The sequence below is a fragment of the Crocodylus siamensis genome, chromosome 9, assembly GCF_052110815.1.
Source record: "Crocodylus siamensis isolate JL-2025a chromosome 9, ASM5211081v1, whole genome shotgun sequence".
Taxonomy (NCBI): Eukaryota; Metazoa; Chordata; order Crocodylia; family Crocodylidae; genus Crocodylus; species Crocodylus siamensis.
Genome location: NC_143403.1, coordinates 57,467,977 through 57,487,380, shown reverse-complemented (window position 1 = coordinate 57,487,380; position 19,404 = coordinate 57,467,977). Strand labels below are relative to the sequence as shown.

General features: G+C 45.6%; 1 protein-coding gene across 1 annotated transcript in view; it reads left to right on the top strand.

Annotated features, from left to right (window-relative positions):
- CABIN1 (calcineurin binding protein 1) overlaps positions 1-19,404 on the top strand; it is a 198,394-nt gene that overhangs the window by 72,407 nt on the left and 106,583 nt on the right. The window contains 1 exon segment of the mRNA XM_090062021.1: positions 3,522-3,856. Coding sequence (XP_089918147.1) covers positions 3,522-3,856 — 335 coding nt within the window.

Below are 19,404 nucleotides of genomic sequence, written 5' to 3'. Positions count from 1 at the left end.
TAGCCCCTAAGGTTTTGACTGCCCTGAGGGGCCTGGGACAAGAGCGGCCCAGTGAGGGGCCAGTTGAACTGGGGTCACGGGCAGCCCCCCAATTATTATTGCTAGTATTCTGTCCAGGCATGGTGGGCAAAATGGTAAGGTGCCCTAGGAGCAGAGTGGGGCAGTCGTGAAGCCACCAAGGGGTATTGTGGCCACCCTTGGGACCCCAACTTGCTACAGTCTTGCATAAACATGTGTGCACTGTTGGCATTCACCAGAGTATATGATATATATGAAAAGGACCTTTCTAATCCAACTTCCTCTTTGGCTATCCTTTAATACAAGGATGGTGTTTACTGGGGGGGTTATTGGTGAGTTTTAAGATGACTGAGCAGGCCAATTTGTGCTCTGCAAGTGTTTCCACAGATATAACAGGTGATGCCTTGAAGGCAGGGAGCAGAGGGGAACACAGCTTTTGGCCCGGCTGTTGTGGACTTTGCTTCCTCCTCTGCTGTTTCTCAGCTTCCTGAGCAAGATTGTTCTCTTCAAAGTGTACCGTAGCTTGATGTATGGTGCAGTGCCATCGAGACCTGTTACCACCCAGCACTTTCCCGTTTGTAAGGTTTGATGGTGCCTTTCTTCAGATGTGGTTTCAGCGTGTCCTTGTAGCACTTCCTCTGTCCTCCATGGGTCCTCTTACCATGACTGAGTTGAGAGAAGAGGACTTGCTGCAGGAGACAAGTGTCAGTCACCCGCACACAGTGGCCAGCCAGTGGAGTTGATGTTTCATGTTCTTTGCCTCAGTGCTGGTTATATTAGCTGCAGAGAGGATGCTGACATTGATACAGTGGTCTTCCCATCTGATGTGAAGGATCTTCCTGAGGCACCACTGATGGAACTTAAGATGACTTTGATATGTCACCCACATCTTGTGTCCATAGAGGAGTGTGGGGATAAGCACTGCATTGTATTGTAGACCAGGATCTTAGTTTCCATCTGCAAATCTGAGTTGGCAAAGACATGGTGAAACAGCTTTCCAAGGGACACACTGGCACAGTGAATCCTGTGCTTGGTTTCTACATCAAGACTGACTGACGGGGGGAGGTGGCCGCCAAGGTATGGGAAATGTTCGGTGTTTTCCAGGGGTTCTCCACCAATGGTTATTTGTAGGGAGAGGGGGGCAGCTTGTTCTGGGGTAGGCTGACAACACCTCAGTTGTCCCAATTACAAGAGAGTCCTAAGCTATGATAGGCACCTGAAAAAAAGGTCAAGGGTGGACTGTAGATCAGTCTCAGTGTTCACAGGGATAGCAAAGTAGTTGGCGTAATGAAGGTCGGTGATGTCAGTCTTGGTAACTTTCATTTTGCTGTGGAGGCGCTGCAGGTTGAAAAGCTAACCGTCTGTTCAATACTCGATTCTAGTTCCAGGAGGAAGGCAGTCATGGATAAGAATCTAAATTGCAGCAAGATAGATGGAGAAAAGGGTTGGGGTAGTAACGCAGCCCTGCTTGACACCAGTACAGATAGCAAATGGGTCCATCTGATGCATTGCAAAGGACTGTGATGGTCATCCCATCATGGAGTAGCCTGAGGACGCTGATGAAGTTCAGTGGACAACCAAATCTAGCTTCACGATTGATGGAATCACAGACAAGTGCAAGGTGATGCACCTCAGGAGGAACAACCGGCACCATACCTACAGGCTGGGGAACTCCCCTCTTGTCAGCACGGAGGAGGAAAAGGATCTTGGGGTCATCGTTGACTCCAAGATGAACATGGGCCTGCAGTGTGGGGAGGCAGTTAGGAAGGCCAACCGCACCTTGTCATGCATCCACAGATGCATCTCGAGCAGGTCCAAAGAGGTGATCCTCCGCCTCTATGCGGCACTGGTCAGGCTGCAGCTGGAGTACTGAGTCCAGTTCTGGGCACTGCACTTCAAGAGGGATGTGGACAGCATGGAGAGGGTTCAGAGGAGGGCCACTCGCATGATCAGGGGACAGCAGGGCAGGCCCTACGAGGAGAGGCTACGGGACCTGAACCTGTTCAGCCTCCACAAGAGAAGGCTGAGGGGGGATCTCATGGCCTGTTACAAACTAGTCAGGGGGGATCAGCAGGCATTAGGGGAGTCACTGTTCCCCCGAGCACCGCCAGGAGTGACCAGGAATAACAGTCACAAGCTGGCAGAGGGAAGGTTTAGGTTAGATATCAGGAGGCGCGACTTCACGGTCAGGGCAGCTAGGGTCTGGAACCAACTTCCAGGAGAAGTGGTGCAGGCTCCTACCCTGGGGGTTTTAAGAGGAGGTTAGATGAACACCTTGCTGGGGTCGTTTGACCCCAGTACTCTTTCCTGCCATGGCAGGGGATCAGACTAGATGATCTGCTCAGGTCCCTTCTGACCCTAGAAACTATGAAACTATGAATCAAAGGCCTTGGTTAGGTCAGTGAATGCCATAAACAGCTCCTGGTGTTGCTCTCTACACTTCTGGATCTGTCATGCAACAAAAATCCTGTCAGTGGTACCCCGTGATGGTCTAAACTTAACTGGGATTCTGGAAGGACATCTAATCCAACTACTAATGTAACAACACTATCAAGACAGTATAGTAAATTGAGATGATTGCTCAAATTTGACAGATTTCCTGCTGCCCACTGGAGCGATTAAGGTATTAGAATGATTGGAACTTGTTGAGCATTATTAAACTTTTCTGTTGGCTTTGAAATATTACATAGTGGGTAGCTTGAAAATGTCTCTAAAACTCTCAGCCTTTAAAAGGTCTTCCTCAAAGTGGAATGATTGAGACTCACTGAATGTGTTAAACAGTTCTGGATCAAAATATGATTATAAAATAAATAGTGCTTTAAAATCATTAAATATAACGATTTTCCCAAGTTTTCACAGCGTGCGTGCGTGCATGTGCGTGCGTGTGCGCGTGCACGCACACACCCTACTTGGAATGTTGTGTTCCTTTCTGGTGTATAGATTTTTCAAAAAGGACAATGAAGAATCAGAGGATTCAGAAAAGAGCCTCAAAAATAATTCATGATGTGGAAAACATGTTTTATAAAGAGACTCAGAAGAAGCTCAGTCTTATCAAAGAGAAGGTTAACAGTCACTTGACTATGGTCTTTCAGTATCTACTGTTCCTAAATCATATGATTCTAAAATTGTCTTCCTCTTAATAGGTAGTTAAAATAGTAGCATTTCACTTATCAAGACAACAACATTATCCCTTGTACCTTTTGGTGTCCAATTCTGTTGTAAGGATTTTTTTGTGCTTTCTCCCCACCTTCCTTATTTTATGACATTATATAAATTCTTGCATGGGTTACTGGTCAATAAAAGGTCATATGTGAAGGAGGTAATAAAGGTAGCTATTTCCATTTATCTGGGATCTGAAGATGATTTGCTCATTAAACACTGCAAGGAGTCATATGCATATCAAGGAAGTACACAAATGATTCTGCATGTATTTTAATGGAAAACAAGTTTTTTAGTACATGCGATAGTAAAAACATAAATGCTGAGTTTTGTTAATTTGTCAGTTACAGGAAAGTCAGAAGAACCTGCAGAGAACTCTGAATCTTATGCAACTGAGCTTGGTGGCCAGAAATGTCATTTAGATACCCCAGCATCATCTGGCAATCCCACTAAAGCTACCATCCCCCCATCTTTGCAGTGGGACTGCAAAAAGAAAACAGAACCTGGTGCAGATGCATCTGAATTTCCCCAGGGTCTTCCAGCAGATCTTGAGGAGCAGCGCAAGTTTCTGACAGAGCAATGTATTGCCTCCTTCTGTTTATGTCTGAGCCGTTTTCCTCAGCACTACAAGAGTCTCTACAGACTGGCCTATCTGTATACATACAGCAAAACACACAAGGTGAGCGCAACTGACAGAATAGCTGGTGAGCTGTGGTTAAAATCAAAGCAGGTGATTGCAGATTGCATGGTCGTTCCTATTGGCTAAGAGGACTTCTCAAGTTAGCTTTTATTAAGTACTGCAAACAGAAGTGTTTCACTCCAATTTGGATTGGGTTAACATTAAGCATGGGGAAATCTCTTTCTACCAAACTGTCTCTCATCCTTGTATTAGAGCAATGAAGCATCCAAGAAACCTCCATCTATGTAGAGGCGGGACTAGATGACCCTTCAGGGTCCTTTTCTCCCTAGGAATCTAAATTGAAAGCTCTTGTTTTGTTGTTAATGCAGGTTATTTTTCCCGTCTGGAGAATTTTTTCAGGAAAGCATAGTTTGTTCATAAAGAAACGCTTGTAAACATGACAAAAATAATTTCTTACCTATGCTGAACAACTGATCACACAGTGCACTTAAATGATTTAACTTCTGTATAAATCAGGCTTTTCCTCTGTACAACGAGGATACTGTTACTTAGCTATCCCCAAAGCATAGGGAAAACTGTTAAATAAAGGCTGAAATTTAAAAGTCACATGTGCAAAATTGCATGGCCGCTTTTGTTTAAGAGGCGAACATTATGCACAGGAAACCTGAGGGATGAATGTACAACAGTATGTTTTCAGTTCAGGTTTTAACTTTAAGTTACTGGTTTTATGTTTTGGTTGGAAAAATGAATTAAAGTAATAAATGTATTAGTTGGTGCATATATGATAGCAAGAAGAGCAATTTTCCAAAGGGGTACTTGAATATGCTGAAAATAAATTTCAGCTTATCCTCAGTTGTGAGTATAATATCTCAAGGCTCAGATTCAAGATGTGTGTTAAATAGGAGCCCAGGAGAAAGCAGGCTGAAAAACTAGGCTTGGTTTTCCATTCCTGTGCTATCTGGAGTTGGGAGAAGAACTACAGAGGTTGGGTTCTCATTTTGAGATACTGAAATATCATGGCTGCTCAAAAACTGTGCTTTCATGGAAATGCTCAGGAAAGAGAAAGCAATATGACACAATTCTAAAGATAGAAGCATTATATCTAACTACATTTGCACACTTGATAAGCTCCAAGATTTTATAACTGGAACACATTTCTTCTATCTCGTAGAAAGACATGCAGTTCAAAGTCATCCTTAGAGGTTAGTATAACCAGCTGATGTATAACAGATGTATATATTAGCAGCCACTAAAGAGTGGTGAAAATAAGTAATAGGACTTGTGGGAAGTTTGTTTCCTCTTTGGTTATGCAACCCAAACTGCTGAACAAGGATCCTGCATGTCTGAATCTTCCGCTTCTGTGATCTATATGTATATCCCCTGAGAGGACCAGTCACTGAATAAAAGCCACTCAAGGGTCTTAATGCAGTTCTGAATTGGACTATTGCTGTATAGCCTTATGGTGTTGGTTTAAATGAGGCATTTCAGAGTCTTGTGCACTATAATGAAAGTAGTGCCCTTCTGAGATACGTAACAGAATTGTTCTCTTCTTTGCACATTCTTTTTTGGTAGAAATAATATCCAAAGACCTCTGTCGCAACTTGTCATGCTTGATTTTTAAACTCTTTCCCTTTTTTCTTTTTTTTTAGATTTCTTGTATTTTATGTTTAAGCCAGGTAACTATATTTCTGCAGAGGACTCTCTCTTCCCTTCATAATCAAGTAGCATACAAAATGCACTGAGTTTTGATCTTTGCAAATACAGATTTTTTTGAGTAGCTCATGCATGTCTTATCCTTTTCTTTTAAGGATCTGTGCTTATGAGAAATATTTGGTCACCTGTAGCTAGTGTGAGGCAAAGTATACTGTATTCAGGTGCTGTGAAAGTTTCTTCTTACATTTCTGTAGTCCATCTGAGGTAGGACTTCGGTTACGTCTCTTGCAGCCCTTGGCCTTTGAGTAGCAGCTGCCAACGCAATCCAGTTTGGAAAGTGGTTTTTAAATGTTCATAAATAAGAGTTAGAAGTGCACTGATAGAGACTTTTTGGGCTGATACTGATGGCTGATTTTTAAGGCACCATATTAGCCCATACTGATCCGATTGCCAATATGTGGCCCAGTGGTAAGTCTGTTGTGGGGGAAGGAGTGTGGCGGTATGGAAGATAGAGACCCCTGCAGTGAGATTGGGAGTGGGGCTGGGGCAGGCACTGCCCAGTCGGGGTGGGGCATGGGACGGAGCCACAAGTGGCTCATCCAGGAGCCATGCGGGGGGTGGCTCCCACCCTGCATGCACCACAGGGGAGGGAATGGGGGGGCGTGTACTCCCGGATCTGTGTGTGCAGTGAGGATGGGCTGCTGCTGCAGGCTAAGGCCAGGGCAATGCTGAGCTTTTCCCAGCGGGGGCTGGGCTGGGCTGGAGTCAGTGTGGGCAGCAGCAGTGCTGGGAGAGGGCTACGGCGGGGGGCTGCAGCCACCTTTAAAATTCCCCATGATCCCCCCGAAGCCTTCCTGCCAGCACCGCCACTGCTGCCTGCCCCTAACGCAGCCTGGCCCAGCCCCTGCTGAGAAGAGCTCAACGATGCCCTGGCCCCAGCCCACAGCAGCAGCCTGCCCTTGCACTGTGCACAAATCTGGGGGCACATGCTCCCCATGCCCTCCCAGGATGCATGCAGCAGCAAGAGCTGTCCCTTCCGTGCCTCCCAAATGAGCTGCTCATGTGCATACTGTGCCCTGCCCCAGCCCTACTCCCTCCCTCACCACTGTTTTTCACCAGTCCCAAGGGACGTCCCTGCCCATTACGGGATGGAAAGGCCTGGGTGAGGGAGATTCCTTACCCTCCACCAATGCTGACCTTGTGAAGGAACACCTTGAGAGGCTGGATACCTTCAAGTCATCTGGCCCTAACAGTTTACACTCCAGGGTACTCAAGGAGCTGGCAAGCATCACAGTTCAGCCCTGGCACAGATTTTTGAGAATTCCTGGTGCTCTGGTGAAGTGTCCAAAGATTGCAAGATGGCCAATGTGGTGTGTATCTTCAGAAAAGGGAGGAAAGTGGATCCGGCAACTACAGGCCCATCAGCCTGACCTCTGTTCTGGGGAAGGTCTTAGAAAAGATCATCAATGGGACCACTCTTAATAGACTGGCCGATGGCAACATCCTGAGGGATAGCCAGCGCGAGTTTGTTGCAGCTAGGTCTTGCTTGACCAATCTTATTTCCTTTTCCAGCCAGGTGACGTATTACCTGGACAAGGGAGAAGAGGTTGATGTCATATATCTTGACTTTAAAAAAGCCTTTGATCTGGTATCACATGATCACCTCTTAGCAAAACTGGCCAACTGTGGCCTTGGCTTTACCACAATCCGCTGGCTGGGGAATTGGCTCCGTGGTCGGACCCAGAGGGTGGTGGAAGTCCACTGTTGTGGTGCACTGTGACCAGTGGGGTCCCCCAAGGGTCTGTCCTTGGGCCTATACTATTCAACATTTTCATTAATGATGTGGACATTGGTATCAAAAGCGGACTGGCCAAGCTTGCCAACGACACCAAACTTTGGGGTAAAGCATTTATACCTGAGGACAGGAAGGCAGTCTAGGCTGACCTTGACAGGTTCAGGAAATGGGCAGAAGAGAACCTGATGGTGTTTAACACTGAAAAATGCAAGGTTCTTCACCTTGGGAGGAAAAACCCACAGCATGCTTATAGGCTTGGCAGTGCTACGCTGGCTAGCACTATGGCTGGAAGGGACTTGGGGGTCATGATTGACCACAAGATGAACATGAGCCTTCAGTGTAATGCTGCAGCTAGTAAAGCGAGCAAAATGCTGGCTTGCATCCATAAATGCTTCTCAAGCAAATCCCAAAACATCATTCTCCCATTGTACGCGGTCTTGGTGAGACATCATTCTCCCATTGTACGCGGTCTTGGTGAGGCTGCAGCTGGAGTACTGCATCTAGTTTTGGGCTCCACAATTCAAAAAGGATGTGGAGAAGCTTGAGAGAGGCCAGAGGAGAGCCACACACCTGATCAGAGGTCAGAAAAACAGACCTTACAATGAGAGGCTGAGAGCTATGGGACCCTTCAGCCTTCAAAAGCGCAGGCTCAGGGGTGATCTGGTAACTGCCTATAAGTTTGTAAGGGGTGTGTAGCAGAGCACTAGGGTGCTCACTACTAGTAATAGTAATAAGGACAGCTGCCAATCAACATGGCAGCACAGGTGAGGGTTGCCGGGGCAACTAATGTTGGTCAGCTGACTAGAAGGGGGCAGGGCCTGGCCTTTATAAGCGACCAGGCTGAGGCCAGAGCCAGTTCCTTTCTGGCAGCTGCAGGAGTTCTGCAGAAGAGCCCAGCAGAGCAGAGACGAGCGGTGCAGCCTGAGCACCTAAGGGGCCGCAGCATGGTGAGGACAGAGAAAATCCTGGCGGAGATACCTTTGCAGTTTGGGCCTGGACCCTTATGTTATAGCCGGCAGGGAGAGGCGCGACGTTGTGGGGTGTTGTGACCCCGGCCCCGTAAGGGGGCAGTATTCTGCCCAGTGGGGTATACGACCCAGAAGAAGGGTCAGGAGCCAGGCACGGTGTGGCAGGACGGCCCCTAGGGGCGCCGTGACCTCCCCTAGTGCCCTTGCCTACCGTGCCAATCTGGGCTTTGAATGCACCCTCTGTCTCGCCCACCATGTCTTTGATCTTAGTATAGGTTCAATTAGGGAAGCTGCCTTCCTGCCCTTCTTGGCACGGGGCCGGTCTTACTATACCAGGCCTTTGGTTCTAGTCCCTGTGCTGGTCCTCTCTCAGGGCCTACTCAATATACGCGGCCCCTCCTGGGGCATCTTTCTGACTGTGCCCCTTCTCGCCCAGCCCGGACTTCCCAATGGGCTTATTCACCTCTCGCGGCTTCGTATCTCGTAGGCAGTGCCCCACTCGGGCCTGCCTCCCTTATGTTCCGCGGCCACTCGCGTACTGGCCTGCGCCCCACGCTCCCCGCAGTCTCTATGCCCGCACTCGGGCCTGTGGTCATGCCTCTCGAGCTCCGCGCCCGCACTCAGGCCTGTAATCGCGCCTCTTGCGCTCCGCTGCCCCGCCCTGGGGCCCTTACTCGCGCTTATCGCCTGCACTCAGGCCTTCCCCGCCTGCACTCGGGCCTGTAATCGTGGCTTTTGCGCTCCGCTGCCCCGCCCTGGGGCCCTTACTCGCGCTCATCGCCCGCACTGGGCCCTTCTATGCCCCCACTGGGACCCTTGCTCGCGCCCCTTGCGCTCCCCGCCCGCCCGCACTCGGGCCTGTGGTCGCGCCCCTTGCGCTCCCCGCCCGCCCGCACTCGGGCCTGTGGTCGCGCCCCTTGCGCTCCCCGCCCGCACTCGGGCTCTTCCCAATTGGGATTTCCAATTGGGGCCTGTCCCGGTAATGCCCACGCTGGGCTGGGGTTGGGACCCCCCCCCCCACTGCTTAGACCCACCTTCCTGGGCCCATGCCCTACTGGGCTTCTGCCTCTACTAGACTCTCCCGAAGTCGCCCCAATGGGCTGGGGTCGGGACAACCCCACAATCCAGCACCCTCCGTGGTGCCAGGAACTCCCCCATCTTACTGGGGAGCTCCTGCTGAGGCCTCCTCCACCCCTACAGCCTTGCCCAGTCCTCTGGTGTAATAATTACAACTCAACAAAACTATAAGCCAGCCGGCTATAACGCCCCCGGGCTTATAATACCAACTCCACTCTATGCTGGCTCTCTCATACCTCCATCAGGGTTCTCTCTACCCCTGCATCATTGCAGCCAGTCAGAGCGGTCAGGCTGCAACCATCAACCCGGGCTGCTCAGCTTGCCTGCAAAGCTCCTGCTCCTGCGGCTGTCCGGAGGGAACTGTCTGTGGCCTCAGTCTTCCCTCCTTATGAAGGCCAAGCCTCGCCCCCTGGCAGTCAGCTGATCTAATCAGCTCCCATAACAACTGGCACCTGCTGCCTTAATAAGTGGCAGCTAAGCCATTTTCTGTCTTCAGTAGCAGGCACCCTAGTGCCCTGCTACACATGTCTATGGACCACCCGAGCCCCAGGCGTGGGAAGCTCACGAACTAGGCCCAAGAAGGCGGGTCTGGGGGCCAGGTAAGGCTAAGGCCGCCTGAGTCCCAACCACGGGAAGCCCCGAGGGAGGGCAAGGAGCGCGGGCAGCGCGGCATAGGCCCCAGGGAGGGTAAGGAGCGCGGGCAGCGCGGCATAGGCCCCAGGGAGGGCAGACATACGGGAACAGGAAGCCTGGGCGAGCGTGCGATAAGAGTCCGGGAGAGAGGCTGGCACATGAAAACAAGCCCGGAGGGCAGGTTAAAATAAGAGGCTCCGGGGTGAGCGACTAGCACCCTACTGACACTAAGTCCTGGAGAGAGGCAGGCGCGAGAGAGTAAGCCCGGAGAGGGGCAGACGTGTGGATAGGGGCCTGACTGACAGGAGCTCAACAGAGCCAAGCACGTGACTAGAGGCCCGGAAAGGGTGAGAGGGTGGACAGAAGCCCGGGAGGGGCGAGTATATTGGGCGCGAGTACAGAGAAACCCCAGAGAGAGGGAGTGTGCGTATTGAGAGACCCCAGGTAGGGGCGAGCATTTGACACAAGAATGTCTGGTACAGCTGCGAGGCTTGGGGCATGCTAAAGGGGAGGTTGGAGGCACGCATAGCCCTTAAGGCTGAGGTGCACCGAGTCACCCCATACAGAACGGGGAATAGTTCCAGCATAACACTGTGTACTAGGGGATCAAAGGCAGCCTCCCATATAGAACCAGATATCATCAAAGACATGGCGGGTGAGATAAGAGGGTGCTGGATTGCCTACTTGGCACGGTAGGGGGGCGCTAGAGGGATCACGGCCGGCCCTGCGCCCTGCCCCGTGACAGGGTACTCATCAGGATCTGGGGGAACAACTGTTTACCAGCGCGCCCCAAGGGATGATAAGGTTGAACAGTCACAAACTCCTCCATGACCGTTTCAGGCTGGACATAAGGAAAATCTTCTTTACTGTCCGAGCCCCCAAGGTCTGGAATAGATTGCCGCCAGATGTGGTTCAGGCACCTACTTTGAACGATTTCAAGAGAAATTTGGATGTGTATCTTGCTGGGATCCTATGACCCCAGCTGACTTCCTGCCCCTGGGACAGGGGCATGGACTCAATGATCTTCTGAGGTCCCTTCCAGCCCTAATGTCTATGAAATCTCAATCTGCGCCCCCACCCCTTCCTTTCCCAAACAACAGACTTACCAGCCAGATGCTGCCAGGCTCTGCTTCTGGCGGCATGTGTGCTGGGCTGTAGCTGTGCACATGCATGGGGGCATTTATCAGTGACATTACCGGCCACATCAGCTAAAAGAGTCAATTGCCGATAATGTCAATTGTCCTTAAAGTAGTGCCGATCCGAGATGGGACTGATGTATCGGTGCACTCTGATAAGAGTGTGAAATTACCAATCTTCCTTTACTGGTCAAAATCAGGTTTTGAACCCAGCTCTCAGTGTAAAAGGCTAATGCAGTGACCTACTGATCACATTACCTTCTTGCATCAGATTCTCTCCCCACCTACTCAATAAGTTTCCATTTTATACTCTAATAGCTGTGAGGGAAAGTAATGATGAAGACAATTATACTGCTTGCATTCTAGTAGAAAATATATTAATGACACAATATACAAAATTGAGCTGTAAGCATGTATTATCAACCCAGTGTAATAGGTCTAGTATTCAGGTTGGCTACCTGGTAGCCATTATGAAGCAAAAAATTATTATTAAATACGGCTGTTTTTGAAAACACCCTCTTGCTGTTTGTATATGACAGTAGTTTAATTTCTTCTTTAAAAATACAATAATTAAGAGCAGCAATTGATTTTCACAATCTGTCTTTACTGTTGCTGACAAATGATTCTGTGTCAACATCGACAAAAAAGGCTGTCTGTTTCCAGTACAGTGGTTCAGAGGATAGCATATGTTTGGCTGAGGATCTCCTTGCAAAATATTTCCTCTTTTTTCCCCTTTCCTTTCTCTCCCTCTCAATCACACAAACAAGTATTTATATGCACTTAGTAATTTATGACATTTAAGTATCTTCTGGGCAATAAATAGCACAGATGAGGATGGTGGTCTATATATGATTTGAATAACCATCTATTCTGGAGCATGCAAGTTTGAATCCTATCAGTTTCATTTCACACTAAGACTTTCCTCATTGCTGATAAGCTGATTTCTGTACACTTGAGTAGGGTTTTATATATCTTTACTTTTGCTGGATGATAAACTGCTACTTAGCTTCCCCCCAAAGTTTTGTTGCTTTCTCCTAATATGACTGTGTATACCACATAATTTCTGAGGACTGAATTTTCTGTCTTGGTCCATTGGTTCATATTTTTCCACAGAGTAGTGCCAAGCAGCTGTGATGTAATATTCCTCCATTATGTCCTTTATGGGAGTTTTCCTCATCAGTAAATTTAAAAAATAAAATACATCTGAGCATATATAGTAACACCTGGAATGAGGAGGATGTTTAGCTATCATGACAACGAGTTTGATATAAAGCCTAGATACATAAATAGATTAGATAGGGTTTGTTTGCCATGAGGGTGGAGTAGATTCCTCCTGAAGTTTCAGAGAGCAGAGATTAAATTAAAACCACATAGAACCTTTTTGGGAAGTGCAGCCTTTCTGTGCTACTGCCACTAATTTGCATGAAATATTAGATTGACGGCAAAATTCATGCCTGGCCAGAATACATGATTGGCAAGTCTCCAGATTGCATGGCACATCAAGTTTGTTGCATGGAAGCTTTTCTCCCCCTTTCCTCTCCAGTCTCTGTACCGGTGGAGGAGGAGTTTGGGAAAGCCTGGACTTCTTTACAAAATTTGTACAGAATCTGTTCTTTTTTTGTTTGACCACAGAGTCCGTTTCCTATTTTGCTGCCTCTGTTTTGCCTGCTATTTGGTAGTTACTTTTATTTCTCTTGCCATACCAGCTAATCTCTATATCACTGCTGACTTTTTGAAGGGGCTTTGGAATGAATACAAACAAAGCTGAAGATGAATTTTCAAAAGTTGTTGTTTACTGCCATTTTGGTTATCAGCTTTATTCTATTACTTAGCCTATCTCTCTGTCTTGCAATGGAGTCTTAATCCTTACTTCCTGATACCAGTTTTTACTCTAGAAACAAGTGTGGTATCACAGTTGTTATATTATTACAGAGCACTATAATTTGTGGACAGAGTGAAATAGAACGAAGGAAATGGTCTGGGAAAGTGTCAAGACTTTATTTACTACATGTTCCAGCCATTTGGGTCAGTCCAGGGAGGGTATATAATGCCCTACCACTATCTGGCAGTCAGATAAATATTCTATATTTAAAGTGTTCCTCCTATGACATGTTAGTCAAAATTAAAACATATACAGGCAACCTCTGCTTAACACTGTTTCGCTTAGCGCTATTTCGCTATAACGCACATTTTAAATTGATACCTGATTTCACTTAGGGGTCAGCGGGTTTCATTATAACGCTCGTGGTCGCCATCTTAGGTCATTAAAAACAATTGTGGTTGCCATCTTGGGTCATCAAATGCATTCAGTTTCACTTAGTGCTTGTTTCACTTAATGCTTGGTTTTTCAGGAACCAATTAAGAGCCCTAAGCGGGGGTTGCCTGTAATGTCTTTCCCAGAGAATACTTTCCACAAGTCCTGTAGGTATTATTGTTGGGGGGGTTCAATTTTTAAAGTTTGTGCATTATCTGTCATTAAGAGAGCCCCTAATAATTTTTAACATATATTTGGTAGCATTACTAAATAATAATGATCCTTAGTTGCATTGGAAAGACAAGGGATATAGTGTATAAAATACATCCATAGCAATTGGAAAGCCAAAATCCTTGATAAATACAATTCAAGGTAAGTACAGACAGTCAAAAAGCCTGAGGCTGAATTTGTTCAGTCTTCACAGGTTAGTCTAAATTGTATAGATTGAACTGATAAGACATTCACTTTGAATTTTGGAGATGCAGCCACATGCCGGCAGTGACTGCACTCCTCAGGTCTTTGTCATAATTGACTCTCTGTATTTGAATATTAAATTATTTTGTTAAAGTTAAAACTTAAAATTTTCAGAAATGATTTATCAGCAACCCATTATAACAATCAGTATTAGAGTTGTTTTCAGACTAGATTTCTCTTAGTTTCAGGGACTCCCCTTCGCTACATTCCTGCTGCAAGATGGTATCGCAATTGTGCTAAAAAGACACTTAGATTTAGCTAGTTGTGAAATTCTGTCAATTACTATCTGTAATAGACACAGACCAAGACAAATCTAGACACAGACCAAGACAGATTGGATCATAGATAGACACAGGAAAGACACCAGCCCACCAACTGTTAGCTCAGACATAGTGGAGGGGCACTTGGAGGGGCTGGATGTGTGTTCATATCAGTGGGCCCAGATCAACTTCATCCAAGGGTGCTGAAGGAACTGGCCAGTGTCGTAGCAGAGCTGCTGGCATGGTTGTTTAAGCATTCTGGTCAGGTCCCAGAGGACTGGAAAAGGGCCAATGTGGTCCCTGTTTTCAAGAAGACGAGGAGAGAGGAACCAGGAACTGTAGGCCAGTTAGTCTCACCTCTGTCCTTGGGAAAACTCTAGAAAAAATCATTAAGGATCACATGTGTGGTAGACCAACAGGGGAAATAATGCTGAAAGGAAATAGCACGGATTCACTGTAGGTAGATCCTGCCTGACTACCCTTGTTTCTTTTTATGACCAGGTCACAAAATGCTTAGACGCAGGAGTCAAGGTAGATGTCGTCTACCTAGACTTGAAGATACAGTATCTCATTGTGTTCTGGTAAACAAACTGAACGGCTGTGATGTAGATGATTGCGTGGTCAGGTGGGTGGCAAATTGGCTTAGGGATCACACCCAGAGAGTGATGGTGGACAGGTCGATATCAGCCTGGAAAGATGTGGGCAGTGGAGTCCCACAGGTCTCAGTCCTTGGACCGGTGCTATTCTGTGTCTTCATCAGTGACTTGGATGAGGGTATGGAGAGCACCCTGTCCAAGTTCACAGATGATACCAAATTATGGGACAAAGTTAACATACCAGAGGGTAGGGAATGGATCCAGGCAGATCTGAACAAGTTGGAAAAATGGGCAGAACAAAATAGGATGCAGTTCAGCAAAGACGAGTACAAAGTGCTGCATCTGGGCAGAAAGAACAACCAACACACTCACGGGCTGGGGGATGACCTTCTCAGCAGCACAGCAATGGAAAGGGAACTTTGAGTTATAGTTGACTCCAAGATTAACATGATTGTCAATGTGACAGAGTGATCAACAAGGCTAACCACACTTTATCATGCATTAGCAGATGGATGATGAACAGGTCCAGGGAGGTGATGCTTCCGCCCTGTGCATCACTGGGCAGGCTGCAGTTGGAGTAGCGCATCCAGTTTTGGGCGCCACACTTCAAGAGGGATGCAGGGAATCTTGAAAGGGTTCAGAAGAGGGCCACTCATACGGTCAGAGGCCTGCAGGTGAGGCCGTACAAGGAGAGACTGAGGGACCTGGATCTCTTCAGCCTTTGCAAGAGAAGGCTGAGAGGTGATCTTGTGGCTGTCTATAAATTCATCAGGGGAGGACAGCAGGGAATAGGAGATGCTCTATTAACTAGGGCACCCCCTGGAGTAACTAGGAACAACGGCCACAAATTGATGGAGAGCAGATATAAGCTGGACATTAGAAAGAACTTCTTCACAGTAAGAGTTGCCAGAATCTGGAATGGGCTTCCAAGGGAGGTGGTGCTCTCCCCTACCCTGGGGGTCTTCAAAAGGAGACTGAACAAACACCTAGCTGGGGTTGTCTGACCCCAGCACTCTTTTCTGTCCCGGGCAGGGGGTCAGACTCAATGGCCTACTGAGGTCCCTTTCAACCCTAACATCTACGAATCTAATAACTGGAATACAGTACAAAGATACAGATTTGTGTAGTTCAAGGTTATAACTGTTTTACCTAAGTGCATTTGAAATCCAGTAACTAAGATCCTCAGTTTGGAACAGATGCATCATGGCCTTGTCTGTATAAATGCCTCAACTGTGTGTTGGCAAAAGTGTGTTCATACATAGGTGTTTCTATCAACATGCTAACAGTTTTTTTCTGAGCAGTTCTTGTTCTTTAACATGCTTTTAATGCAAGCATCCTGATCAGAGAAATTCTTAACACTTTGCTAGCAATAACCATGCATAATTTAAGCAGATTCAGTTTGTGAGTCAGTTCAGTAATACTAATTCTTTCAAAATGTTTCCTTCAAGGATCTTCCTCTTCTAATGTAACCTGCTGATTTTTTTTTGTTTTTATCTGATTCTAGAGTTGAAGTCTATGATAAGCAAAGGCCTTCCTAAAGAGAATGGGCTTATCCATTCAAAAAGACAAAATATGGACTACCATTTGTTTGCAAATAGTGAAGTGTTCTCTTGCCTGTTTGCAGCTTGTATCCCCATTAGCAATACAAGCTTTTTTTAAACGTTTCCACTGTATAGTTATATACAGCAGTGGTTTCAAACTGGTGGTCTGTGAAGCCATGGTAAGTGCTCTGCAGATCACATCCTTTTCACTTTGAAAGTTTGATGATAAGGGTGATGGTGGTCTATGAGAAATTGTTGTGGGGTTTGTTCAAAACATTTGAAAACCACAGTAACAGCATTTTTCCATAATGTGATGCTGCTACTTACCAAATTTGTCAATTGACATACCTCAGCTCTTGTTAGCCTTGCCGGGGGTTAAGTGAATTCTGTTAAATAGGATTTTGGTGTTTCTGTTGTTTTCTCCCAACTTCTCTTATAAGTGCATCATTCTGCTTAAATACAAAACTCTCTCAACATACACATGCAAAACACAGGAAAATAGATGTTTTTGGTGACTTTTCAGATTTTTATAAAGAAATAGGGAAAAAAGTTAAAAGAAACAGGCATTTTCAAATAAATAGAAGTAAGCAATAATAGATCATTTTTGTGCACCTGATATGGTTCCCAAGCTGTATAAAGGCAGCTTTTGACACCATGATGTTAAGTAGTAGCTGTTTGTGAGGTGACTCATTTCTAAATAATTGACCTTAAGATAGTCTCCTTGTCCACCTTAGCATTGCTGGCAGACCTTTCAGTGAAGTACCATGCCCTGTCTGATGGCTTGCCTCTGATTCTTTGGTGGTGAGGATGTGGGAGGCAGTTGCTGAACTGGAAGGAGTTCTTTATAATTGCCCTGAGTCACATGCAACTAAATCCAGCACTACAAACCAGTAAGCAGTACGCTGGAAAGAATAAATCCCTTTTGCTTTAACCTGCATCCGTTCACCTGTCTCTTATAACTCTGTCAGCTAAAGAAGTAAGCAAAGTCTGTGCAGTCTCACATGCGGTAACCTTCTCAGCATAATCACATTATTTGTCTAGATGGTAATTTTTGACCTTGACAAGATTATCATCACTGTCTTTGTAATATAAACAAATTGTCTAAGACTTGCAGTGAATTTGTGTGTCTTCTGTGTATGTTTATTGTATACTGTTGTTATAACTTCAGCGTATGTCACTGTTGTTAAAGATCTGTCAAACTTTCCAGTGTAAATCATATTTTACACTGGATATATCTATAATTTATATGTAGGAAATAACTTAAGGCTTAAATAATTAAAATTACAGTACAGGGGGATATCTTTTGGAGTTCTGCTGATTAAAAATATTTGATTGCCATTGTTTTGACTGTAAGTTTAAAAAAAACCCCAAAAACCATGCAGCTGTTTTGTTACTTTCATGCACCTTGGAACATGGCAGATTGGATTGAAACAGATGCCTACAGCAAAACTCAAAGTACACTTAAATGAGCAGTTGGGCCTTCCCAAGCCTTGAAGTCTTTCTTTGAGCAATGTGAAGTACCAACCATTGAATGAAATGCAGGTTGCCCCATTGTTTGATAGGCTGGCAGCTTTAGTTCACCTCTTACAGACTCAGCTATTTGCAAAAAGGGTGGATAGCTGCCAGAATATTTTAAAAGTGTAAAATTGTATGGCAATCTTTTTACGTTCTCTTCTGGCTAGTCAAATGCAGATATCTTGTTCCTGTGACAAAGCCAGTTTACTGATGTGTCTGCAGCACCAGTATAGTTTCAGTCTGTAGATCAACAGAGAGCTGGCCTTACAGAAATGACAGCTTGGGCTTTGAGGATGTGGAATGGCCTATGAGGGGAAAATAAAGTACTGCAGAGAGGGTGCCAGCTGTGAGGGTAAATTAAAGTAGAGTATAAAATAAACTTGAAAAGACCTACTTTAGTATGGTGATTGCTGCTGTTAAATGCTGTAGATTGAAAAACAGACATATCTATGTGGGATTTTGCCCAGGATTCAAGTGGACAGGAAACAGTAGGCTTGTGTCTGTACTTTATTTCCTTTGCAACTTTCTTTTGCATTTGATGGGTATTAGCAGTGTGTAAAATGTGGCTGCATGCTTGGGTCTCAAGGGGATGGAGGAACTAATTGTAATAATAATCAATTCTTCTGGATTCTGATTTCATTCAAAATGAGTGGTCACAAAGATCACATAAAATCAACTCTGAGGGCTTATTTTTCATGCTTTCTCTTTCTTTGCTATCAGAAACACTAAATAAATTGTTCTCCTTTGAAATTCCTTATTGTTAGCTAGCTCCTCAACATGGTATAGCTAATGAGGTGATGCAGAGCTACCTCTGTCTCCCCCATTTTGGGATTAATAGGGTGATGGGCTGGTCCTTGGCTTTAAAACTGAGCCAACTACCATATTTAGTTGAATATATGATGACCCTGCATATAAAATGACACCCCCCCAATAATTAAATTCTGTGTTTGAAATATTTACAAATTTGTTCTAATTTTCCATGTATAGAATCTAATTATTGTAAGTTTGCCTTGAATATGTTCCCTTTCCTCTGCTACAGCAGGGGAAACAAGTCTGGAGAGTGAGGTAACCTCCTTGCCCTCTGCACCCATCCCAATGCTTCTCCCCCCTCCCTCCCCACCTTGCTTCTTACTGTCAGGCCCTGCTCTCCTGGAACACATGGAAATAAGGAGCAAATCTGAAAACACAGACCTTGAAATAAACATAGCTGTAGCACCCATAGACCTAGGTTATCTAGAATTGATGCATTTTACCTGTTTCGAAACTGCTGCTAGTTTTAACACAGGTACTCCATAAACTTACTTTTAGGTAATACTCTTATACTTACTCATGTATAGTACAAACTATTCTCTCTCTCTCTCTCCCCCCCCCTCTAGCTAGATATCTATCTATAGATAGATAGCTAGATAAATATAACAGAGGTTGTTCAACATCCAAGAATCCCTAGAGCAGGGATGACCAGTTAGATTGGTTTATGACTGTTTTAGCCCAGCAGCACAAAGCAGTCTTAAAGTAGGGCAGGATCTGTCAGTGTATATCTCGTTGTTCATTGGAAAAACAGGAGTTGCTCTATATAGCACCTGTTGTGAATTATGTTGTCATAAATATTTTTTGAAAGAAAATGGGTTTTATTAAGAAATAACGTTAAAGCAACATTTACAAAATCAGAATACTTTAATAAATTT